The sequence below is a fragment of the Corvus cornix genome, chromosome 1A (assembly GCF_000738735.6).
Source record: "Corvus cornix cornix isolate S_Up_H32 chromosome 1A, ASM73873v5, whole genome shotgun sequence".
In the NCBI taxonomy this organism is placed as follows: Eukaryota; Metazoa; Chordata; class Aves; order Passeriformes; family Corvidae; genus Corvus; species Corvus cornix.
In genome coordinates, this window is record NC_047057.1 from 68,681,577 (window position 1) to 68,707,444 (window position 25,868).

The 25,868-nt window shown below is 41.2% G+C and overlaps 1 protein-coding gene across 7 annotated transcripts in view; it reads right to left on the reverse strand.

Annotated features, from left to right (window-relative positions):
• The window catches only part of LOC104692279 (solute carrier organic anion transporter family member 1C1), a 53,080-nt gene extending 28,449 nt beyond the window's left edge, over positions 1–24,631 (reverse strand). For 2 of the 7 annotated variants that reach the window (XM_020584876.2, XM_019288732.3), the window contains exons 1-14: positions 24,240–24,629; positions 19,925–20,070; positions 16,822–16,963; positions 15,894–16,026; positions 15,138–15,259; positions 14,682–14,828; positions 13,520–13,618; positions 12,509–12,754; positions 11,602–11,766; positions 9,794–9,989; positions 8,634–8,799; positions 8,017–8,198; positions 4,375–4,439; positions 3,064–3,181 (exon numbers count right to left, since the gene is read on the reverse strand). In XM_020584876.2, the coding sequence (XP_020440465.2) occupies positions 3,064–3,181; positions 4,375–4,439; positions 8,017–8,198; positions 8,634–8,799; positions 9,794–9,989; positions 11,602–11,766; positions 12,509–12,754; positions 13,520–13,618; positions 14,682–14,828; positions 15,138–15,259; positions 15,894–16,026; positions 16,822–16,963; positions 19,925–20,070; positions 24,240–24,324 (2,012 nt within the window). In that variant the 5' untranslated portion in view covers positions 24,325–24,629. Of the gene's footprint in view, positions 1–948; positions 2,032–3,063; positions 3,182–4,374; positions 4,440–8,016; positions 8,199–8,633; positions 8,800–9,793; positions 9,990–11,601; positions 11,767–12,508; positions 12,755–13,519; positions 13,619–14,681; positions 14,829–15,137; positions 15,260–15,893; positions 16,027–16,821; positions 16,964–19,924; positions 20,071–23,860; positions 23,967–24,239 lie in introns of those variants that run through there. The other 5 variants (XM_020584872.2, XM_020584873.2, XM_020584875.2 and 2 more) reach the window with 5 other exon arrangements.
• Between the last annotated feature and the right edge of the window lie 1,237 nt (positions 24,632–25,868).

Consider the following 25,868-nt stretch of genomic DNA (forward strand, 5'->3'; position numbering starts at 1 on the left):
TTGGATCTGACAGCTCATTTCTATGGGAAGTGCCCTCCCCAGGAAGCTATGGAAAGCTCCAAGCATTTTTCTTGATCCTGGATGCTGGTGCAGTTTGACATTTTTTGCTGTTTTCATGGTGATGTAATATGAATGAGACCTGAGACAGGAATGCCCGTATTTGTGATTCACCACAACCACAACTCTTGACTTAGTCCCGTATTCATAAACCTTCAGATTATTTTAATTATGTTTGTTTAGTTCAATATCTTGTTCATAGAAGGCCAAGTGAACAGCCACAGCTGTCCAGGACCTCACTGCCCATAGCCTCTGACACTTGCCTGGGAGGACAAAGATCTGGGACAGGAGGCTGGGTATCCCACATTCCAGGGAGACAGGCTGCTGTCTAAACACTCACCCATGTGGCAAATCTGGGTGGCATTGGTTCTTCCTCTGACAAATGCATTTTCTCCAGCAATGCGTTCAAAGCCTTACCTTCTGCAGATATTTGGTGCCTAAGCACCACCCTTCTTGGTGTTGCTATTGAGTGGATTAGGTAGTTCCCTAATGGCATAGTGTAAACACCGATCATTGATAAAGCCCAATGAATCCCACCCTTATGCATGTGCCCCTCCTCATGCACCCCACAGGAGAGGCAGCAGGGTACCTGCAGTCACTGCTGGGACCCAAATGATGTGATATGGGTTTGTTTGGCCAATATTGTGGTGAAGGATGAAGCCTACCTTTCATCATGTGCTCAAAAATTCTAGTTCTTTAAAGGATATCCTTGTGGTGCTGCCACTGGCTTTTCCGGTGCAAGGTTTCTTGAGATTTTTTTTCATATTAAACAACTCTCCTTTGCACTCCCCACCCCAAATATAATTAATATCAAATATTGACAAAGTCCAAAAATGTCTTCGTTTCAGCTAGAAAATAAAATAAATTAAAAGGAAGAGCCCCAATCACCTGGTCTTTTAATTAATTTTAATTAATTTTATTTTTCCCAAGCTGTCTTTTCATAGTTTTTTAAAATATTAATCATATGTATCTTGTACCATTTTGTTATTACATCATAAAGTGCATGGAATTATTTAGTACACTGAGTACTAGCGAGAAACTGCTGGAAATCTAAAAAAGCTCTATTTTCATTCCAGTTTCCTTTGGATGATACTCTTGTGGTCTCTTTGACTGTAATGACAACTTCTATTGTTGATTGTTGTGCTACTGGACAAAGCTACTGGAAAACAGATTCCTAACCACAACATTTGATGTCCTAAGTGTTATGGATTGAATTCATGAGATGCCCAGAGCCTGTGGCTGATTTGTCCTTCCAGCAAACCACCTTCCTCCTGCCCTGTGCCTCACTGTTTGCAAGGACGGGCTACATGCCCGAGATCCCTCCACCTTCCAGGTTGCCAGATCAGGTTTTGTGCCCTGGTTCCTCTTGGCTGGTCCCATGGCAGAGGGAGCTGCATGGCAGCCTCCTCACTACCCCTCACACCCGGGAGGAAACCGAGGGGCAGCAGCAGCTCCTACAGCTTCATGAGGAGGGAGGGAGCTGAGGGGCAGCTGCAAAAACAGTGTCTCAGTGAGGGAAAAACTGCACCTCCCATAGGAAATCCCCTCACTCAGCAGAAAAAATGGTGAGCAGTGTTTTTAGAGCTGTTCACGTGCTAAAAATTGGTGGTCTTTGCTTTTGGGGTTTACAGTGAAAATTGCAAGAAGGTGAACATTTTCATGGTGGATACTAAGATACTGCTTCACTGATGATGGATTTTTGCCTGGAACACCACTCACTGGGTAAAATCACGGTGGAGATCTCAGTTTTCCTAAAGTCTGGTCTCCTTTTCTGGCCAGTAAGTTGACTGAATTAACTGGTCACTATGGACAAAATTATCTTTTCTGCTCTTTGTTCTACAGGTGCCTCTCTCCCCGTTGGCTGAGAGGGTCTCGTCTTGTGGAGAAGACCTTTTCCGGAGAACCCAAAGGACAGCAACACTGAAGAAAATGGACACCGTGCCCAACACCAATGTCAGCCCCAGGTACACATACCTGAGAGAGAAATGATTGATCAGAGCCTGTGTCAAAGGCAACACATGACTAGAAGGCATCAAGGACACATTCATATTTTCATGGGGTAAGGCTGCCTAAGGACACTTCAGTCAAGGGGATGACCCTGGAGAAGGGAGTTTGTCAGCTCACCCAGGTCAGGTATAGTGTGGTCTGTGGTCAAGAAAGCATCTCAGGCATTGACTGACCTCCACCCCCATGTGCTTCAGTAAGAATAGCACTAATATTTTTAGGGCAATTACTCTATTTTTTGGTTGTCTCATAAACAGTACCAGTGGTATCAAGACCATTTGATGGCATTTTTGCTTTACAGGCATATTGACAGCAACAACAGCAGCAACAATAACGTCATAATGTTTTATTAGTAAAAAGAGATTTTGCTCTTTCCTTCAAGTTTTCAAAACAAAATGTACCCTCCTCTCATGTTTATTTTCCTTGTGGTAGGAGAAGGTACAACCTGTTCTCCCATTTTCCTCTTACCATTGTTATTCCATTCTTCATTTCTGGTGAAGCCTTTCACAAATGCAGTTCAGCCAATTACTGTCCTCTAGCAATAGATTGATAAAGACAACTCTGCACTTAAGCCTCTAGGTAAGCCAAGCATGTTTTGTGGCACCTTTGCCTTCCATTTTTTGATCCAGCTCCAACATGGAGAAAAATGAGGTTTAATAACTTATTTACACACACACACACACACAATGACAGCAGAGACCCTGAAAGGTGAGGGAAGCTTTAAGCATAAAATTGAGGTTTCAACACGACTTTTTTTGGTGAATTATTAAGTGACAATTATTACCAGCTGATACTGAAACAAGATGATTTGCCCCTCCCCCAAAAAAGAGATTGAATCAAAAAAGAATGGTGAAAGGTGAGCATTATTGTTAATATTGTTAGTCAGAGCCTTTCATTCAGTTTCAAATCTTTCACTCAAATTTTCTGATAGAAATTCTTCTACCAGTGCCAGGTGTAGATTTACTTTAAGAACAAAAAGAATGAATGGAGAAGAGCAGTTACCTGAGTGCACTGGAGTCATAGAGTCTGCACGCTCCTCTTCCCCCACATCTTTTGCTTCCCCATTTCAGGCAAGTGGTATCTATGGCTACTCCGAAATACACTGGGGCTGGAATCCCCGCTGGGTGTATTTAACAAATAAATAAAGGTAAGAAATTTACTTTCCAGGGTGATCAGTTCTGATCTAGAGGCACGTTCATGCAGAACATTGAATAATATATTCTATTCAGCAATGACACTTCCTCCCTGTTTGCTGGTTTGAGAAGACGTGCCTTGTGCTGCCCAGGCACACACCACCCTTTCCTCCCTGTGGGAAGCCAGGAAAACATGACAAAACATCAAAAAGCCTGTGGAAGTCAGTGCTGGAGTGCTGGCCACGGTTTGGTTTCCTCACCCTGTGGGACATCTCTGGGGAAAAAAAATAGGAGATACTTCTCCTTTCTTGAGAGCCATGGAGTCTGCTCAGCTTGGGTGTAGGAGTGTCCTGTGTGTCGGGTGGGGGATGAGAAGGGGGTTCCCAGTGGGGCTGGGGACCTGCAGCGGGGCTGCAGGAATCCTCCAAGTATCTTGAGATCCTGCTGTGGCAGGGGCAAACCTGCTGCAGTTCTTGGGGGTGATGGAAAGGAAAAGCCTTTTTCATGTGCTGATGGGAACATCCTGGACTCTGTGTCACCTGGGAAGTCACCCAGGGTTGCTGGAGAAGAAAGTAAGCCTGGAGAGAAAATTCTGGCCTGCAAAGGTGTAAGAAAGAAGCCAAAAGCTAGTTTTGATGGAATTTCATCCAGTTCATCCAACTCAGCTCATTTAAATAGGTGACTTGCTTCTTGCTATTTTTTTTTCCATGAAGAACTAGAGGACTTTAGAATTTCCAGTTCATTGGCATCTCATGTTACCCTTGATTTCAGGTGGCTGTAGCACAAGGCTGCAGTGAACCCCGCCCCCAGGCACACCTGTAGTCAGATTAATTCCCTTAGAAACTAGTGAATATATGCCTGAAAAGCAATCACAAATTCTCAGCCATAGCTGTTGTTTTATGCTTTTTGCTGAGTAAGGGGACAAGATGTAGTTTTGATGTTAGCTTCATCTAAAGGATCACATCTCTATAAATATTGGCCTTGTGTATTTTAACTATACCTAACACATAGTTATGTGATTTATGAAGTACAAAGCAATTTCCTTTTTCCAACCTTTTTTTTTTAATCATATGATATTTATTTGCAGATAGACGTTGTTCTTTCCAACAATCAAAGCTTAATTCTAAGGGAAATGATTAGTGAGGAGTGTATTAAAACCGACTCAGGAGTACAGACTTACCAAGTACTCTTATTGCCAGGGTATAGATACCAAGTGCAAATGATTTCAAGTGGGGCTTAATGCATCTAAAAATAATAATAATAAAAAAGGTGTTAAAGAGAAATAAAGCATCAGGTGTATATAATAAGAACACAAATAGAAAGCAAGAGAAAGGAAAGAAATGTTACTTTTTCCTCCTTATTGTCACAGACCTTAACCAAATTGCAGAAATATGTAAAAAAGGTGATAAAATCAGAACGGCATCCAGGAATTCTGAACACCTATATTCAGCATCACATTTTAAGATGGTTGTGGATTTTCAGATGATATCAGCACTTAAGTGTTACTAATACAGGATAAGAAAATTGATAGTGAAATCATGCAGCCATTGGATGGTTTTATTCAGTTAGAAACTCCATTAAATTCAGGACAAATCCCAGGCTAGTACAAGGTATTTAGGCACTCACTTTTCATTGCACTCTATCTAGGATCAGGATCACAACTCCTGTAAAGGTAAATCTTCCAAGCCATTCTCTGACAGAGCAGACCATTTGCATTTGGACTCTTCTGAGATTGCAGGGTGAGTCCAACACACACATCCAGTTCTTCTGGCTCCAGATGAGCCCTGCTCCCACCTTAGACCATCATCTTGGCTCCTTGAGGGAGGGGGAGGTGGTGGGCAGGAGAACAGCTGCCTTTCCCATCCATGTGATCAGCAGTGTGTGTATGGAGCCTCTCAGATTAGCAGGAATCACCTGCTCCCCCACCAGCTACTCAAATGTGCTGTTTCTCCCAGCATGTACCAGACTGACTATTACAATCCCTAATCCAGCACAAATCTGCGTATATGTTTGATTTTGGCAAGTGAGTAGTACCAGCCACATGACAAAACAAGGACATTTTTGGTATGTGTGGTAACATGTATATCAATATGGTAATTAATAAAACTTTTGTCACAGTCATTCTATTAAATATAAGTCAGAAAAAATAAAATGGACTGAAATTCTATTGTCACTATGGATGAACATAGCACTCTGGAGGTACAGTCTGTGTGCTCTGAACTAGGATGGCCTCTGCTTCTGCAGAAATTAATGTAATTGGGAATATGTTTTAAAAAATAATGAAGACATTTCAGAATGAACTCTATTGTTCCCCACCAGTGATAGTTTTCAACACTTTATTCTCTAATGCCCCAGTCATGGATTATCATCATTCAATCTGTTGATTGTGGCTTATACAAGCATTCCCATCTACAAGGGCATGACTGTAAAATGATTTTAAGTTGGAAGAACAGAGTCTTGCTCTCCTACCAGACACTTGCTACATAAGCGTGCCTCAGCCTAGAGTTCTCCTAAACTAATCTGAGGGCATAGAAAGCAAAAAGTGGAAAATAAAACCAATAACTGGATAGTTAATATGTGTTTCACAGGATTAATATCCTGCAAAAAAGTATTCTCTTTCAGATGAAAAAAAATTGTTTTATTCTTTGTATTGTCTTTGCACGGAAACAGGAGTCCTTTGTGATCCTGAGTGATAGCCAGACCTCTTAGGGAGATCTGAGACTTCCTTTTCACTGCCTAATCGCCTGCTATTAATAGCTGGTGCTTGAACAACAGCTATCTGAACTGCAGGGCTTTTTTCTCCAAAACTGGGCTGTCCCAAGTTCCTTGGCTACTGTAATTAGACTAATACCACCAAAATGGCATTTCAGCAAATGACCTGGTCACCCGCTGTAAGCATATTTCAATGACTTCAGTGCGCAAATCATCAAAGTAAATGTCACTACATCTTACAGGCTTTTAGGGATGTAGCTGTATTTGTGCTCCATGGCAGGTGCAACGATATCTGCTCATCTGAAAACATCAGCTTGCTTAAGTGCTGGAATCTTAACAGAGATTACTGAATACGGAATGATTTTTAAAACACATAATTGGAAAAAAATACATAATGAAGTCTGCAATTTGACCTTGGGACTACTTGTATTCAAAGATAATTTACTTTCCTTCGGGTAACAGAAGCACACTTCCAATTCAGCCAGATTTTTGGAGAAAGTCAAGTCAGTGAAGGATTTCAAAAAAGAGAAAAGTAAGCATGAGCTTAAAGTGGAATTGTGCCCACAGGTCACTTGCAGTGCAGAAAAAAAAAAAAAAAAAGGATTGAACTTACTGAAACATGTTTTATTTAGTTGCACATCAAAGGTGGATGCCTTCAATCCAGCAGGAAAACACATAACTTCTCAGCTTCAGTTAAATGTCTCTCAAAGTAAAATGATTTTCAACAGCAATAGAAGCTTTGGAGCAGAACCAATAAAACTGTTTTGCTGATTTCATATAACAAAGTGGTTTAGTATTGTAATTGAAAACCTTTCTAAGCTTTTTTAACTAAATCGATTAAGCAGTAAGACCCCTAAGAGCAAGTTCTTAGGGCTGAGAAGGGAAGGCAACTCTGTGTGATTTAAGCATGTATGTGTTCAGCTATGAAATCTCCTCCCAAACTTTTTATGCAGTGGAGACAAGAAGAAAAGCAGGAGGTTGAGCATGGCTACCATGATTTTGAGGCCCTGCGTGGTACCAGATCTGTACATTTCCCACCATATGTCTTATGGATAGAAGCAAGATATCATGTAGAGGGAAAGGGGAAGGGAACTGCATCCCTGCATAGCTCTATGCCCATATTTATCCAGCATGTCAGAAGCAACCACAGAGAGCGATCTGGTGTAAATCCTGAAGGCTTTTCTGCAAGCTCTCCACTCATGAATCATCCTCATCTTGGCACATGGACAGTTCAGCTGTGCAGAAGCTTCAGTAAAAATTGTCTAAAATAGATTACAGTATGATTGTTCTTGGAGTGAGCCCTTGGGGAGAGAGAGATGCTGTGTGGTTTTCCAGCACTCAGTGGTAACCCTGCAAGGTGTGTGAGGAAAGCTATGCAGCTTGTATACACCTCACTGGCAGTGTTTGTGCAGGGCAGTGGAGAAGGATCCTCACCTCAACCATTTCTGAAAGTCTCTGCGTGAATATTTATTCTGGTTCAAGGATTGTGATGGAATCGTAGCTGAAGTCACATTTCTTTATTTAGGTTTTTCCATATGGTCTATGTTCAGCCAGTTCTAACACTGGCATTGTCTATGTGGTTTAAAGATACCAGCAATGAGACAGGGCCTGGTCCAGAAAATTTGATTCAAAACCAAAGAGAATTTGGGGGTAAGAAAACACAGTTATAATACTAAAGATTAGTTAGACTGGATTTACTGTTGTTTTGTTTGAGAAGCAGAATGTGCCCATCTGGAAATAATTTGGAAAAAGGAACTGAGAAAGAAAGATTTCCAAAACAGAGCAGAACAGGACTTGGAATCCAAAAATCGCAAGAAGCTGACAAAAATCCAGATTAAGCACTGGTAGTATTAAATACCTTTTGTACTTTCTAAAATTAGCTTCAAAGCTTACAGTCAGTGATGGATAAATAGTTCCAGCAGTTAAATATACACTGGGACATGCATTCAACAAATCTGTGCTTATCACAACAGGAAAAAAAAATCTCATGCTAAACCAATCTTCAAAACAAAGAGAAAAATACTAGGAATACCAGGAGGGGAGGGAGTACCAGTCACATGTCAAAACACTTTGAAAACATTTGGCAATGCTAGCAGAAATTATTGCTTACCTTAGAAGCAGTATGTATCCGGGTGTGCCACCTACTGACAAAGTGTATGAAGTGATAACTGATATTACTAGAAAATACAGAAACATCCTGGGACACTCATTTCCTTTTTGACATGGTCCCACCACAGCTGAGGAGCTTTGTGAAGATTCAAAGGTTCCCACGCAGCTGCAGTTAAAAAATACCTGGAAGAGAGTGGGCAAAAGAGTATGATAACCTAAACGGCGGGGAAGTAGATGTTTAGGAATATCTTATCATGCTTTTCTGGGTGGCTGAAAGTTTACATCCAAAGGGGGAAATGTTTTACAAAAGGAAAAGGCTTATTCAATGAAGGACAAAATTATAAAGTATCAACTGTTGATTAATGTAGTTATTAGTTTTTTTCAACAGTCTTGGTAGCCAACAGCTAAAAAAGAAAAGCCTCCAACATTCTCTGCTTGTGATTTCTGCTGGCAACAGCGAGAAAATTTTAAATGCGTGTGGCAGATTGCTAAAAAACCCTGAGGATTTCAGGGCTCAAGAGAATGCGCCATGCTCAATTTTAATCCACTTACTCTGACAGACCCAGTTGTATCAGAAAGAATTATCGCATCTCTTATGGAAACGAAAGATTGTCTTACGGTGTTTTTCCCACTGCCGTTGGATGCCTGGCAGCCGGCGAGACAGGCGGAAACATAGGTAACTCCGTTTTCCCCACAGATGGGGTCCCAGTCGTTCTTGGAACATGAGCAGCCTGAGTTGCACTCTGAAAACAGGGCTTGCTCGTAATCAGTCATTGGTTTAGTTCTGTGGAAAAAGAGAAATTGCAAAGGTGTTGTCTATAAGATGTGGAGGAAATCATGATCACCTCATGGGTTATGCTCTCTTCCAGGTGCACTGGGCCAGACCTTCCCTCTGTAGCCCATTAAAGGTTGTCTCTTCACAACCACACAGCAGTGTAAATCCTTTTTTCTCTGTTATACAAAGGTTTTCACAGTATCACACCACCTACTGTAAGATAGCATGTATTTTATTAAGGGGGACAACTAACAATTTATATTCATGCATTTTCTCAGATTTTCTAAGGTTTTAGTTATCTGAAGCTTGATGCAGTTTTAACACAACTAGGAAAGTGGCAAAGAAGGGACTGAATTACTCATGGGAAATGGTCTCTGTAGAAGTTACCGAGAAATTTATCAGAATGGGATTCATTTAAACTGAGTGTCTGATACCTTGCAGGACAGCTCTCTGCCAAATTCAGTCATCAGATACCAGTGAAGCAGCTACTGGGGCTGCTGTGAGTCAGTGCTGGAAACTCCTCCCAAAAAGTTAGTTTTACAGAGTAATAGCATGGGCAGAAATGTTAGCCTCAGGTGTACCTTGTGATTAACATAATGGTTAATCCATGCGTCCTTAAGTTTTGAGTTCAAAGGCTATTAAATGCCAGGCACACAGAGGCAAGAAAATTAATTGAATCTCATCCCCCCTACTGAGCTCCTCACATTTCCAGGAATCACTGGGCTCAAAGGATGGGTCCCATGGCAATAATAATTAAAAAGTAATCAGAAAAATAATCTGCACTTGTGACATAAACCCCTCTGGTTTATGCCATAATCATGAGAAGGTCATGACACAATGCCCACTGGAATGGAGTGGTTTCCACCGATTTGAATCAAATTTCTGGGAAGCATATTCAGGTCAGTCACTCTCCTTTCAATAATATATACTTTGTGAAATAAAATGAGGAAGGAGTTTGGTTTCCAGTAGCCCTTTCTGCTGAAGCATGGCCTTCCCAGCATACCCGTGGTACGACACAGTCAGTCCAGCCACGTCCGAGTTCTCACAGCCCATCGCAAACAATGAGAGGAGCAAAAGGTAACCAAAGAAAGATGATCCCAAGGAAAGTTTTGCAGTCCCTAAAACACCTATTCTGAATTTTTTCATGATCAGTCCTCCAGAGAATATGCCAAAGGCCACAGCAGGAATATTAATAAGACCTGAAATCAAACAGAAAAATATGTATTAATGAAAACCCCAGCTCAATGGACTAACCTTGTCAGCCACAAAAACAGCTGCAGCAAGGAGATGAAGGAACAAAACATAAAAGATCTTCAGTCAGGGCATTTTATTTTGTCCAGAATTAGAGTGATCCTTGGAGTGTTACAAAGGTGCTGGGACAGCTTTGAAAAACTTACTCCCAAGGACATGCTTCTTTGCTGGTTCTTTGACAGAGAGATTATGGATAAAGTTTAGATAATGCTCTTCCAATATCTTAAGCTAGGTGATTTTTTCCATAATTAGGTTGTCAATGGAGTCATCTGCTGATTCCTAGAGGACAAATTCAGTTTTATCTAACGTTATGAAAGCTGGAGCAAGACCTGCTTTTTTTTTTTTTTTTTTTTGTGCTTCAAATTGCTCTGACAATTTTGATATCTATCAGAGGTTGTGATAGAAACTGTTCTCTAAAAAAGAAGAAGAAAGAGTAAAAGAGGGAGTGAAAGAGAAATAAACACTGTGAGTTGAGTCAGCTGTCAGGTTTCTTAGGAAGAGTGGATTTGGAGACAAAGGAAAAGTAGGAGGAAAAACCACCTTATTGCAGAGATAGCCACCCAGCAGGATCCTTCCCTAACCAAGCCATCACACAGTCTGTGTTGGATATAGTCCCTATGCTCAGAGAAATCAAATGGTTCGCAATCCTCACTCAGTTTGCAAATACCTGAAAGCTTAGCTCCAGAAAATCTTTAAATACAATGAGAAGTACTACACTGAATGTAGGGATTGTTTTCTGGACTTTCTTTGGGCATCAACTATACTTGAAGATTTCTCCTTGCTTTGAGGAGTTTCGTGCCAGGAAATTCCAGCTTCTATCTTTAAGGAATTAACATAGCACAATGGATCATTACAGCTTTTCTGCATATATATACCTCGGTTGCTGTGCAACTAATACTGCTCTGAAACAAGGCAGTTCCCTCTGTGTTGGGTAGACGTAAACCTCTTTGCTGTTTAATGCTATTGAAGCCTTGGACCTCTGGAGCTGAACCCCACATGCAGGTTCAGCAACCAGGCAGTCAAGTCCACCCTCCTGAAATCAGCTACAAAAATATCCATCTCAGTACCCAAAGGCTGAAGCAGCTTCTCTCTCTTGTACTGTATGGGACAGCTTGGGATATGACTTGACTTCCTTTTATTTAACACCATTCTCTTCAGAGAGTCACCTTTAGCACTCACTGAACTGATCTTTGCTTTGTTGAAACAAACGGGAAGCCATCAAGGCAGCAGATCTGTCTGATGATAAATTTATGTAAACTATTTAAAAACTATTTCTCAGTTATTTTCTTGTGTTGTACATATATTACTTTTCAAATTTCCAGTTAAATGGGAATTAAGGTATCAAATTATGTAAACTTTTACAGTAACTCCTGCATAGATAAACTCCGAGTTACCTAGTGCTGAAGCAAAAATGAAATAGCTTACCTTCTATAAGCTATTACTTAAAGTCAGACAAGGAAGGAGAAGAAATAAAAATACCCTAAAAAAAATACAATTTTTCCTACATGCCACTCCTAAAATGTCCATTTTAAAGATATCAAGAAGCAGATATAGCATTACCTATAACAAAGTTAGTTTTTGAAGATGTCTGCCCGTACTGTTGTTCAATGTACTTTGGCTTATATGTCACCATGCCAATTAAAGAATTGAACTGAATGATACTTGCACACAAATACAGACTGTAAACTGGATTCCCAAAGAGATTCTTCAGTGATGGCAAGAAGTCTGGAAGACAAAACAGCAGAAATAACAAGCAGGTCAGAGAGAGAATAACTGCTGTGAGCAATGCTTTGTAACATGTGTGCACCTTCCAAAAAAACCCAAAACTGCAGAACATTTCAAAGGGAATCTCTGAAGTTCTGTGATGTTCCTAACAGCTCCCCCATTTCTGGATGGGGGAACAGTGGAGAAAAATACTAATCATAAATTTCCCAGAAGAGATATCTTGTTTTATAAACCTTCTTTTCATTATAAGCTAGGAATGATTTGGTTTCTATGTGTCCTCAACAGCCGCAGCACCGTTTAGCTTAATTTGGGGCAAAGAGTGCTCAGCACAGCTGACAGGAAGCACAAACATGTTGAGGTACAGATTCAAGTACTGAGGGAAAATGCTTTTGGCAAAGCAGGGCCAAGGAAATGCAATTGTGCGAAACAGCTCCTGTCTAAATCCAGGAAGCCTTCTCTAATACTGTAGCTGGTCTGTGCCCATCTATATTCTGATAGATATTGTACATGTTTTCCTAATGCATGAACTTACAGGAAAAAAAATTAGCAAAAACTGAGGGTTGTTTTTTTTTCTGACCACCACATCTGCAACAGTCACTATATGCATTGGAGAGTGAAATCTCATGTAAAAATCATAATTCTGATGCCATTAAGATAGGGCCGCAGAAAGTATAAAATTTTTAAGTCTAAAAGCCTTTGAGAGAAAAACTCAACGATCAGGAAGAAAACTCCAGTGATTTGCCTTTTGCCATCTCGGCAAGCTTCGCTTGTTGCTGATAGGGTGCGTGTTGGTCTTTGTTTTCCTCAATGATGAACTTTGACTGCTCGGAAGAGGTGCTGGAGTCCTTCCTGCTCTCAGGTTTTGGGAGGTGCTTGGGCAGGAACCAGAAGGGGATGCCGGCCAGGACGCTGATCACCCCAGCTATCAGGTATCCCAGCCACCACGCTCCCACCCATTGCATGTCCTTGGGACTTATTGTGATGCTGTCTGGAGAAAGTGGAAAAGAAGAAACAAATAAATAAATTTTGAGAATATTTGCTGATAATAAGGAAGGTGGTTTTGGAGGGACTTTCCATGCCCACCTCACCAGGTGTAGCTGTGTTGTGTGTCACTATGGGCGTTTTGCAGGAGCAGCTGTGGGGACACGGTGAGGACTTGCTGATTGCTGGGGCACAGCAGCGGCCTAGCCCTGACCTGCTGTGCCACTTGCACAGCCCCAGAGATGCTGCAAGGACCAGCAAATGGGGAAGTCCGGGTGGCCACTCACTTGCTCCCAGTCAGGCTGTTGTGCACAAAAGCCCCAGGGAAAAATAGTTTTCCTCCTGCTTTCTTTCTTCCTGTTTTCTCAGAAGGAGGGCAATCGGGAGATTCGGTACCCCCTGCCAAACCACTTTTCCAGGTGGCAACAACAGGATATTAAAAAAGCACACATGGGATCCTGAGCCTCAGTCCTGCTTCCTCCTGGCTCCCATTATCTCCCCAGAGCCTCCTCACCAGAGCACCTCTTGGAGGCACCTGCTGCAGATCTGCTGGTGCTGAGGAAGAGTGAGACCTCTTTCCCCCTCTACACCTATCCTTCTTGCCAGCCTGTTCTGCATGGACCCCTACACTGCTGTCATCCTTGTCATTTCATGAAGTGCCTACTCTACCCCTGATAGCTCCTCATGCCTAGAAGATAACCAGATAGTTCTTGGCCGAAAATAGGCATGAGGAGCCTGACTGGATTTTTAAAGCCTGAGTGTTCTGACTTACCCAGATCTACAAAGCCAATGTCAACATAAAGTTTGGCACACAGGGATCCCAGCAGAAAGCCAAATATTGGCCCTATAATCGCCACTGTCTGTACACACCCTGGAATAGAAAACAGGAGACTGTTACACTCATGAGCTAAAAAGGGCACTGGTTCTTCTGCATCTAGCAGCAGATTATGGAATGTGATGGGTAACAAGTGATACAGTTACACAAATTGAAATATTTTCAAGAAGAAAAAAAGGCATCAATACAATTTTCCCCATGACAATGATGCTTTTTACTGTTATCCAATTAAAGAGTTAAATTCAGCCTGAAGGAAAAATGTCAGGAACCGGAATGGCCTAAACTCAATAGCAGCACCCATCTATAACTGCTAGAAATGCTTTAGTTGACAAGATTAAAGTAACTGGAAAGCAAATGTCATTTTGTAAATTTAAATGATCACTTTAAGTTGAGGTAGGCCCTGAACAGGCTGAGAAACCGCTTTGCTTTTGGGAGGTTTCCAGTGTTAATATGTTTCAATATACCTGCAGCCAAACTTTCTGAATACTTTGAATTTGCAAAATTCACCTGGAAATCTGGGAATCTGAATCTTTTACAGAGAGAATCTGATTTTTTGCATTTTGCCTGGCTGGAAACTTGTCAAGAGCAGATGCTGATGAGATAGGATTTTTTAGGTAATATTTCTGGTGAATGTGCAGTGGTCAGACAATGAACACAAGAAAACAGTGCTACCAACTTTCTAAAGTTTCAGCACTATTGCTTATAATTCCACATGAATCTGGAGGGAATGTTTTGAGTGCTCACTGAAATTCTATTTTAAGTGCTTAAAAGAGTGCATGTTTTTATCACTTTCCAGAGAACTGAATGTGCACAGAGGCTCAGCAGTCCACATCCAGAAGAATTAGGAAGATTAGGGTAACAGCAGGGACCCAAGGTCAAATTCTTTCACCAAATTAAGATAATGGAACTGTGCTGGTATAATTAAATGGGAACTTGGTCCCTTGAGTGTACATGACTGTTAAATGAACTTTAATATTGGAAATTATGCAAACAAAACAATCAGGGCAACTTAATTCAATAACATTCATTCCATTATTCAGAATGACTCAGTCTCCTCTGGGGAAAAATCCATTAGGAAAAAACCCAATATTTACTTTACCAATGTATAAGGCAGCATTCTCTTCAACAGCATAATCATCGATGTATGTAATTCCCAGGGGCTGGATGGGGGTTTCACCTATTCCACGCAAAAGATTTCCGAGTAAAACATAGATCCACATGGAAGAGCCTGCTTCCTTTTCACATCCTGTGTATACAACAAGAGACAACAACGATGTGTTTGTAACAACAGTTTGACACTGAAAGCTCAGGGCTCCTAAAATACTTCTGTTGTAGGAGAAACAGTAGGAAAACTGTGAAACAGCTTAAGGTAGACAAATTTTTAGCATGAGCTGTCTCAAAGATACTACAGTTTTGCCGGTTTTATAAATTTGTTACCACATCCCTTTTTAGAAAACTCTTTCACTTCTAACAAAAACTGGGATCTCCTGACAGAAGGATTTGGGAAACATTGATGATAGTGAGCACTACCAGCCCCAATATTTAACATTCTCACCTGAATTTATTTTTGCTTGAGATTTTTCCAAGGCTGAGAGTGGAGTTTGGTTTTTATCCTGCAGACATGGAGAGATGATAGCAGTCGAATTGATGGTGGAAGGGAATCTTTCGTATCGGTATCTGTTTAGAAAACGAAGTTGTATTTATTCACAAGTACTGATAAGAAAAAGCAATCAGATCTGCTACTACCAGATAGGCTTATAGCACTTAAATGCAAATTTCATCTGCATCCATATGAATCCATCTGGATCCATCACCAGTGATAGTTTACAGGGGATAAACAGAGCTCTACTTATACTGCAGCAGTACATGACAATTGTCCTGTTGGTTCTTTTTTTGTCAGCGATTCATTTCAGTTTAGCAGGCACTTTGCTCTACTATGATACATGAATTTGGACTAAGAGATTATCAGACAATGGTGTATCCTCTGGCTTGTGATTGGTACTCAGATTGTCTTCTTGAGTTTAGTAATCACTTCTTCACTGACATTTCAACAATTCCTAAACCATATCAAAATGTGGCCAGTCAAGATCAGAGACTAATAAAAAAATAAGTTGATTACTACTGAAAATAGTACACATTAAATTATTTGCTTTACAGTAATAAATCTTTTCACAAAAAAAAAAAAAAAAAATTAAGTAACCGCATCCCCATATGCCTATTCCCATCTTCATAATCAATGCCTAAATATTTTACTGAGCTGCCATTCAGTGTGCACAGCCCAGCTGGAAAACACTGATCTCTTTGCACTTACCGTCCCATGAAGAACTGGGGCATTGCAATTAGGAATGTTCCAGCTGACATAATTAAGCAGCCTGCTCCAATTATTCTTGGCCTGTGAAGCTTTGCTCCAAAGTAGCTCACAAGAATTATGATTAGGAGGTTCCCTTTGAGAGTACAAAAGGAAAATTGAGTTTTACCGCTTGTTGATAAGAGATCCTCTAAAATAACAATTCCTAGTATGTAGTATAGGCACTGATTTCAGGGAGAGAGGGCTGATGGGGTTGGTCTTTCTCCCTCTTTCCAGGCATTCTACAGGAGCCCAATGCCTTCTGTGATAGGAAAACCATAAACCTTTGGATAAACTGCTGGAAAAGAGGAGAAAGACTGTGCCAGTTGAAGAGAGCAAATAACCAGAAAAGCAGAAAAAGGAGAAATCAGAGTTTTATACACTTAGGCTAATATTTCATTCCTGTGAGTACCACAGTCCACTGAACACCCATGAGATAAATTCAGTAATCTGAAATTGTAAGAGACAATGACATGCTGGAAACCTTAGTGTGAGAGGGAAGGAGAGGGACCAGACAAGAAATGTAGATTACAGCTAGAGCTTTGTCCTCCTGCTGCTTAATAAATCACAAAGGACAAACACTGGTGGGGGAGGTGGATTTCTGCCTGCAGAAATCTGGGCAGGCAAATTCTCATTCAACATTCAAAATTTCTATTAGTATGAATTAGCCACATGCTAAGCTTATCAAATCACAATTTTTTTATTTCTATGCTGAATTGGTTGTATTAGCAACCCTGTCCTATTGAATGTAATCGTACTGATAGTCCCACTTATTTTTACCAGGTGAATCTTGCTCAGTTTTATGGTTCAGGGAGATTCAAACAATCATTCTTCACAACAGATTGCATCACTCTTTTTTCTGAAAATAAAAACGGGTTTCTACAGCACATACCAATTTCAAAACTTCCATCAATAACACCAACCAAAGAGGAAGGGATGTCAAATCTTCTTTCTATTTGCGTGATAGTACTTTTTAGATAACTTCCTGACAGTGCTTTAGCAAAATAAACAAAAGACAATGCACCAAGAAATATCTGTGAAAAAAATGACAGTGAATAAAATCAGGCAGTACAGAAGATATTATGAATTATTTTTAAACAAGTTTTGCATTCCTACCTCTTCTTTTGCCAAATAACCACATCAATATTTTTCCTACATCTTATTAAATGCTAGATTGCTAATTTGTCTATCTCTTATGAGCAATATTGATAAAAACTGAATTGACTCTCAACCACCGCTCATTTCAGGTAGATGCCAAAGCTACTGCTCAGTTGAAAGACAGAAACTGGTGATTTCCTAAGGAGGCAGTATCTTACACAGTAACCATAACGGTAAATGCTAAGTGTGGCTTGGTGGGGAAGTGAGTTTTTGGACATTTTGAAATATTACATGCTTCGTGAGTTGAACAGTGACCTGCCAAGCAATTCTCTTCTAGGCTCATCCTTCCCCTACAAGATCTCTTGCATTTTCCTTAGAGTGCACCTTGCATTTTCCTGGGGACAGACTTCTCCCATCCTTTTGTTATGTAGAGACAGTTTTCTCTCAGTTATCACTGTATCTGTTTTAGCATGTTCTTCTGAACCAGGAGTGGGCTTTGGACATTAAACTCCATCTCCCTTCACAGTGCTTTGGTACATATTTCAAAGGTGGACACTGAGCCCCTTTCCCACAAAATTAAACTGGAAGATGAGGGCTGGTCTGAAATGCATGTAGTGGGAGTGCAGGGTCCTTAGCACCATCTGTTTGCTCCTGCAGCTCTATTGCCTAAATTTGCCCTCACTGAATGCAGCCCTGTAGAGTTTATGAGTTCCAGGGATAGTCGTGCACAGTGCAATTGGTCATGGAAACCACAACATTGCTTTCTACCCTCAGGTACAGGCGGTGTTGACTCAATATGAATATGGATGCTTTCTGTAAAGCCCAGTCCCAGAAATTAAGAGAGACAGTAACATTTCATATGAATAGAGGTCTAGAGCCCTGTGCTTCTCCTTATCCTCTCTGACAATCACACTCCCAGTACACAGGTTCTCTGAGCAATGTACTCACCTCCAGTGCGAAACTCCTTACAGCATCTCATCTGACAAGGTGCAGTGGTAATAACATCACTGCTGAATGCAAATTTTTGTGTTCAAATATATCTCTGTGTCATGTTCAATACACTTTATCCAGTGCTGGCTGTCCCTCCTTCAGAAACAGTTGTGGGTAAATAAACTTGCACAGCCCCTCTCTGGTTCTTTTTTCCTACAGCAGCAGGTCTCAATGAAGTCTCTAGTACAAATATTGCCGTAATATTTTACATTTTCTGTATGTTTATGCCCTTGGATTTTAAATAGCAATGTGAGAGCACTTTTTTTTTTTTACAGGAAAGTTGTATAGGTAAAATACAACTTGAAAAGCTTCTGTGTGTCTTTAGCACAAGTTTTTTCACAGGATTTGCAACTGTCCCAGGTGTGCAGTGGTGGAAAGACACTCCCAATTTAGGGCTGGGACAGAAAGGTACAGATGATTTCACATTCTGCTCTGGTTTGTCAGTGCTTGTGAGCAGATATTTCACCACATCTATCTGGTTAATACAGGCAATTTTAAGACACAGGAAGGTTGATAAGAAATGTTGATAATTGGTAAAAACAACCTGTTGAATCTGCGTATTATTTTCTTAACACATTAAGCAAAACCTGAAGCGGACTTTTTCATGATTTAGAGATAGCTTAAATAATTTTATTCTGACTCAGCAAGATCTAATCAGAACTCAAAAAGGGTTAGTTCACAAAAAAAGAGAGGTTTTCTAAGTTCGGACAGGAATACATAAGTTACATTGGTTTGGGTTCCCAGAAGACACAACTTCTTTAAAGAGAAAGAAACTGAGCTGAAATATTATTGCTTCTCTATTTCTGGAGCTAATAAGATGATTCCTGACTGGCTAATCTGTGACAAGTTTTATTCATTGAGGGGATTGGATTATTGTTGTAGCAAATGAAGGAGCAATGATAGAATTAGATTATGGTACAAAATTTAATTAATACAACTCATCTTCTATTTCAAAACAAAAAAATTCAAAATTTCTAGACTTCAGGGCAACTGTTGCTGATGTCATTGGCTGTACTGGGAGCTGGATTAATATCTGAAAGTAGATGTGTGTGTGAGTGAGGGGGAAAAGCAACAGAAGAAAAGACTGTGCATGATGAAAAGAACGGGCCAAGGCTGAAAACTCATTTTCCGAGTAACTCAAATCATCTCACCATAGTATGGTGATTTTTGAGACCTCACCCAAGAGAGTGTGTCAGCATTTTGGAAATAAGGTAGAGGCAGTAGGCAAAGCTTTGTGCTGCCTGCTGTGCCCCTGTGTCCCGAGCAGGGAGCAATGCTCCTCCGAGGTGCAGATCCCACCAGCAGGTAGGCAGAGCTACATTGTGAGGCTCAAAGCAGGGACCTCCCATTACCTCCAGGAAAAACTTCTTGGGGGTGAGAGAAATGTAGATACAGTGGTGATGCTTCTGCAGCTTCATTTCTTAGTCACCTCATGCAGAGTTCTCTTGAATAAGGAATATTACAATAATGCTTTAATAATATAGCACTCAAAACACACAGACCATAATACAAATACAACTTTGGAGAGCCCAGGAGACTACCACGGCTACAGTCTTAAGCAGTCTGTACTGACAGCCTGTGGTATCTGTCTGCTCTGTTCTTAACTTTGGGTGGTGCAATAAGGAAGATAGAAGGACTTTTCAGGATGGCTCTTGAAGATCTCATAATATGCAAGCCTCAACCAACAAATTATATTTGATGACTGTCAAATGTTAGGCAAAAAGAGATCTGAAAAAGATTTTCTTGTGACTTAGAAATACCTCTAATAATTTCATACTGACTCAGCAAGACATAATCAGAACCTAAAAAGGGATCATTCACCAAAAAAAAAAAAAAAAAAAAACCACCAAAAAACCAGAGAGATTTTCTAAGTCCTTACTGGAAAATTCAAACTTCTCTTACTTTACCTTTATACCTCCACAACACGACTGTTTTTCCTTGGATGCGGATGATTCAGATTTGAATGAAGAGCGGTCCACAGGAAAGATTGTGTTGTTTGAGAAAAAGTGAGTATTTTCTTTTGATGAAATCTCCATGACGGTATCCTCTGCTTCTAAAGCAGAAAACATGAAGAACATTTTAAAAGGGCATCCTATTAGCTCAGCCTCAAAAGCTCATCATGTGACAGCAACACCCTGCTGGACTGTTTTCCCAACAACAGCAATTACCAGACTTTACAAAAGAATCTGACCAGTGCACTGGATGTTTAATTATGGAAATTTGCAATCCACTTGCCTATAATAATGGAGATTAAATCATACTCAGCAAACAGCCATCATCTTCATTCTCTAGCTATCATCAATGTGATTTCACTAAACATTTGACCAAGCATGGCCAGCAGACTAAACAAGGCTCATTATCATTTCAAACAACATTTCTGAAGTCTACATGTAAATTCACGTTTCTAGATGTGACCAGGTCTGCAGAGATTTCTCAGCGCTGATCCCTGAATTTCGCATATATTTGGGACATTAAGTAATTAGATCAAAGGAAATCTATCCCCATTAATGAGGTACTTGAATTGTTTTAGATGGAAACATTAGCTCTAATCATCTGATTTTAGCTAATGAGTTACACAAGAATAAAGAGGTTTAGTTCCCTTTACCATTTTACATAGAGTCTTAGGGCTCAGTGGTCAATTGTTTCAGGAAAAATGTGAATTTGCTTCTTTGCAGGTAAATACAAAGAAGTAAAGAAAACCTAAATACTGCACTTTGAAAACAAAAGATATCAGTAATTCCTAAATCTCTAGTTACATACTGCAGTACTTTGTTCTTAATTTCAATCTCTAAATCAGATCTGCAAATATTTATGAAATCAGCATCTGTGTTCACTTTGAGGCAGTCCTATGTTTTACAGAACTGCTGCCTGAAAATATGAATAAGAAAAGTTCCTGTTCTTATATGTTTGTCTGAAGACACAGATCTTACATAAGTTAAAAATATGTATGCTTTTATGTATATGTATATACCTCTGGATACATATGTTTTCATGGCTTCCCAAATAAGCACTTGTTTTACCACAAATACAAGTGAAAATAACAAAAGTATATCTTTAGATGCTAAGATTTGCTCACAGGCTCTTTTCATGTATGAACAAGACAAAAGGACTTTGATTGTGGCACCAAAATTTTCACCAAGGTCTCTCCATCATTTAAAATAAGAGCTATGACTACATATAAGAGAAATATTTGCATTTGACGCTGTCCTGACAGGAACTCTAATGTATTTTCTTATCAACACTAAAGAGCACAGAGATGTTTTTGCCATAAAAAATAAAATTTTTTTGTGCTTGCTGAACACTTATTGCACATATTCCTGTTCTGCTTCTGGCTTCCTTGATGTGTCGGGAAAAGTCACACTGTCTCTCTCTGCCCCATTTCTGAACCTGTACAATGGGGAAAGACAGCATGTACCTACAGCAGTTGCATGAGGATAAATTATTTTGTGACAATCACATAGGGTGTGCCATGTAAGCACATCAACTAGCCTTTACTGTAAGGTTTGAAATGCTCTGCATATTTATGGCAATTTTGGAATTAAAAAAACCCAAAACCTGGAAAAGGAAAACATATGCACCACAGCTAAATGAATTGTCCTTATCTCTGAGCAAAGCAACATCCAACTAGAGAAGGTCTGGCAGAGGTGGAGGGTCCCCTCCACTGCACCCCATATGCAGGATTGGTCAGAACAAAAAAAAAGATTGCTGTGGTGGTGTGGGGGTTGAATATGATGCACTGATGCTTGACAGCAGCATGCAAGTTTGGGTACCGCTGAGCTGGTACAAATCTCAAAAGGACAGCAGAGCTTAAACAAAACTTTTGCTCAGCAGTATACAAATTATTACAGTATAAAAATTATTAACATTTATCTTCTGACTCTGGATGTCAAATTGAAGAGTGCAAAGAAGGTCTGATATTCATACAGGTTCTACAGACTTTAATATATCCCCAGCTGCTCTTGTGGGATGCCTTTAAGAAGGTTGGTAAGTTTTCAGTCACATGCAACCATGTATCTCAGTGCATCAGTTTGGTTGCCCTGACAATGCCTCTGATGGAAACTTTTAACATGAGACAGAGTGCAGAGAAAGGTACCCAGAGTAACCACAGCCAACTGCACTATTAGTTTTGATCCTTCCTCTTTAGTGAAACCAGAATACACAGGGCTGTTTCACTGTAATCACAAATTTGGCACTCAAATACTTTTGGCACCATCGGTGTTATACTGGGAGTATTCCTAATATACTGTCAATTCTGGAAGGAGGTGAGGGACATCTCTGGTTTTATCCAAGAAAATATCTAGCTGGTAAGGATGGTCTCTTACTGAATTGGGTATAGTGATAGCCTCAGGTTTCTACCTTATCTGGGATACCATATTTCTCTAGTGACACAGAAAATGAGGACAGAGGCTGTGTAAGCACTTCCTTTCTAAACATGGCTAGAATGTCAGAAAAATGTAATCATAGAATCATAGAATTGTTTAGGTTGGAAAAGACCCCTAAGATCATAGAGTCCAACTGTAGACCCAGCACTGAGAGGTCCACCACTAAACTCTGTCCCTAAGTGACACATCTGCCCATCTTTTAAATACCTCACCAGGATGGCGACTCAACCACTTCAACTGGGCAGCCCATTCCAGTGCATGACAACCCTTTCAGGAAAGATTTTCCTGGTATCCAATCTAAACCTCCCTGGTACAACTTGAACCTGTTCTCTCTTGTCCTATCCACTGTTACTCAGGAGAAGAGCCTGACCCTCCCCTCGCTACAGCCTCCTTTCAGGGTCCCACCTGATCCTCTTTTTCTCCATGGTAAACACCCCCAGCTCCCTCAGGTGCTCCTCACAGGACTTGTGCTCCAGATCCTTCCCCAGCTCCATTGCCCTTTTCTAGACACACTAAAACACCTCAATGTCCTTGCAGTGAGGAGCCCAGAACTGAACACAAGATTTGAGGTATGGCTTCACCAGTGCTTACTACAAGGGGGCAATCACTGCCTTGGTCCTGCTGGCCACGCTATTGCTGATACAGACCATGATGCCATTGGCCTGCTCCTGCACCTTTAAGATTTCTTTCTTGAAGAGTGTCCAGCCTTCCTTGACCCCTTTTCCCCTCAGAACTGCCTCCAAAGGAGCTCTGTCAACCAGTTTCCTAAACAGGTCGAAGTCTTCCCTCCAGAGTCGAAAGTGGCAGTTTGCTGAGCTCCCCTCCTTACTTCTCCAAGGATTAAATCTCTTTCATTTCCTGATCACTGTGCCCTAGATAGCCTGCAAATGCCACATCACCTCCCAGTGCTTCTCAGTTCACAAACAGGTCCAGTGGGACACCTGCCCTCACTGGCTCTGTCACCAGCTGTGTCAGGCAGTTTTCTTCCACATGCTGCAGGAGCCTCCTAGATGGTGTGGACCTCTTAGACCTCACTTCCTCTCTGCTGTGCTGTATTTCTAGCAGACTCTCACCATGACATCTGCCTTGCTGGCCTTTCCACTGACTCCTACCCATAAACAGCTGTCCCTATTGTCACCATCATTAAGCTCTACAAATCAAAACACCCCCTAGTGTAAGGCACTCCCACTGCCTCTCCCTCTGTGCCTGTCCCTTCTGAAGAGTTTATGATCATCCACTGCAGCACTCCACCTATATCACACCTATAACAACTGAGTAAGTGCAGGTGGGTGACACTTTTCCTTAAGGACAGCTGCTCACACCTTGTCCCTGACTGTCCCCTGGGCTCACAGCTGGGGCTCAGACCCCTCCTTCCATCCCTGGCTCCAGCTGCCTGGGGTGTGGGAGCCCTCTCTGGTGGCTCTGCTTTCCATTCCACCAAAAGCACGCCCGGTAGCTCACCTGTGACACAGCTCGGGTGGCAGGGGCACTCACCCTCCCCAGGGTTGGCATGTGGACCTGTGCCTGATGGTCAGGTGCAGGGACAGACCTGTCCCTGAGCATGCATTCAGCAGGCTAAGACACCTCCAGGCAGTTCCTGAAGTGCCCCTTCACTCATCCAAACTCCAGGCAATGAAAAAACCTCCTTCCCCTCTGGAAACTCCTCCACTCTGCAGTAAGCCTCCTTAGCCATGCCTTTGCCGTGTGTCAGCCCACAGGCACAGGAGCTGCACTTGCTGGACTGGGTGGACACAGAAGACTGTTCACCCATGAACCCAGCTAAAGGACATGCTCTCTGAAAAGTGAAGCAACAAAGAGAAGAAGAAAAGCTGAATCTTACCTGGCAGCAGGAATCCCCAGAGATGGTGTCTACTAGTTTTCACAGGTAAGCTTCCTCTACTGCTTATGCATACCCACACTTGCATGCACAGGCACTGGTCCCAGATTAGAAGGGGGAAAAACTGGAGGGGAAAACCTCCTCTTAGAAATTACCCTCTCTGGGGATGTACATCTTATACTGGAGGTAGAGAAAGAAAACCAATAGGGGTGGGGGAACTCGTTTTGTCTCTTGTTTTGCCTGAGCATTTGCTATTTGCCTGCCACCCATCCTCCTCCCCCACCTCCTCAGGTTTTTCTTCCTCTGTCCCCTGTTATCAATTCCAGGACACTGGGCACACCAGCAAAGCAAAGATGCCGGGTGCCCTAGATGGGAATCATGAAGAGCATCTAAACAGCTCCCAGGGAGTATTTTTCTTTGCAAGTTGCTGTAAGTTTGATGAGGCACGTGACAAAGCTTTGTGGAGAGGAAAAAACCAAAACTCTGATCTTCTTAATTGCTCAATCCCAGGAAACAAAAGACTTCAAGGGGGAATGGACTTGGAAAAAAAAAAAGAAAATGGAGAGTGCATGAAAGAAGACAGACTGGAGGGTGAACAGGTGATTCACAAAGACTCCTTATCCAGTCCTTGGTCCTTATGCCCAGTACGCCCTGCTCCCCAAAATCCCCAGGGCAAAGTCCCTATCAACATGATGTAAAACCAGAGTGAAAAGATCCATTAAGGGGGAGGACAGAATTGCATGGGACAGTCAGTCAAGTCCTTTGCCACAAGGAAAGGAAAGGAAAATTTTGCAGACTTCATTCCCACCCTGAGCTTTTCCTGCCGCAAAGTCACAGCTACTGAAACATTTATTTGCAAGTTTGGGTAAAGGTGAAGAACGTGACTAGTTCCCCCGTAGTTTCTTGAGTAGAGAGAGGCTGTAAATCCTGTCTTCTGCTACCCTGTAGGCTTTGATTATATAAACAGAAAAGGTATTGAAGTTAGAAATTCTTCTTCCTTTTCCCTTCTTGTTGTCTCCCACCCTCTGCAGTACAGCAGGTTCCCATGGCAGCTAAACCCTCACTCACATAGCCAAACACAGAGTAGGCTTCTGCTTTCCTAGATTTAATACAAATTACCCTTTCCTTCGTTATTTCTCCATTTTGGGTTCTTAATGCGGCTGGAACTTTATTACACTACACATAATTCACATTTTGTACTTTAAAGTGTCTTATATCCTTCTTTGGTTTGGAAACTTGGAACTCTATTTTCCCCTTTTCTAAGAGATATCAGGGTGCCTAATAGTCCACAGTAATTAGTGATTAGGAGACTTAGTGATTATGAGCTCTTTCAGCCTCTTTAAGAGAACAGCTTCCAGGCCATTTCCTTCAATTATTAGGAAAACTGAGTTTACACAATACGGGATCTGTACTAGTTTTACATGACCTTTAATCTTCATTGCTGACCTTGTTGCTTTCAAAGATTTCTGACACAGATTCCAGTTATTCTGCCACTGGTAACGTTTACCCCACTGTCCTTTAAAATAAGTGAAGTTTCATGATCAGATCCATAAATTTGTTAAAAAAATTCCTTAATGCCATAATCCTCCAAGACCCCATTATGCTACGAATTGTATTGATGAACACCAGAGC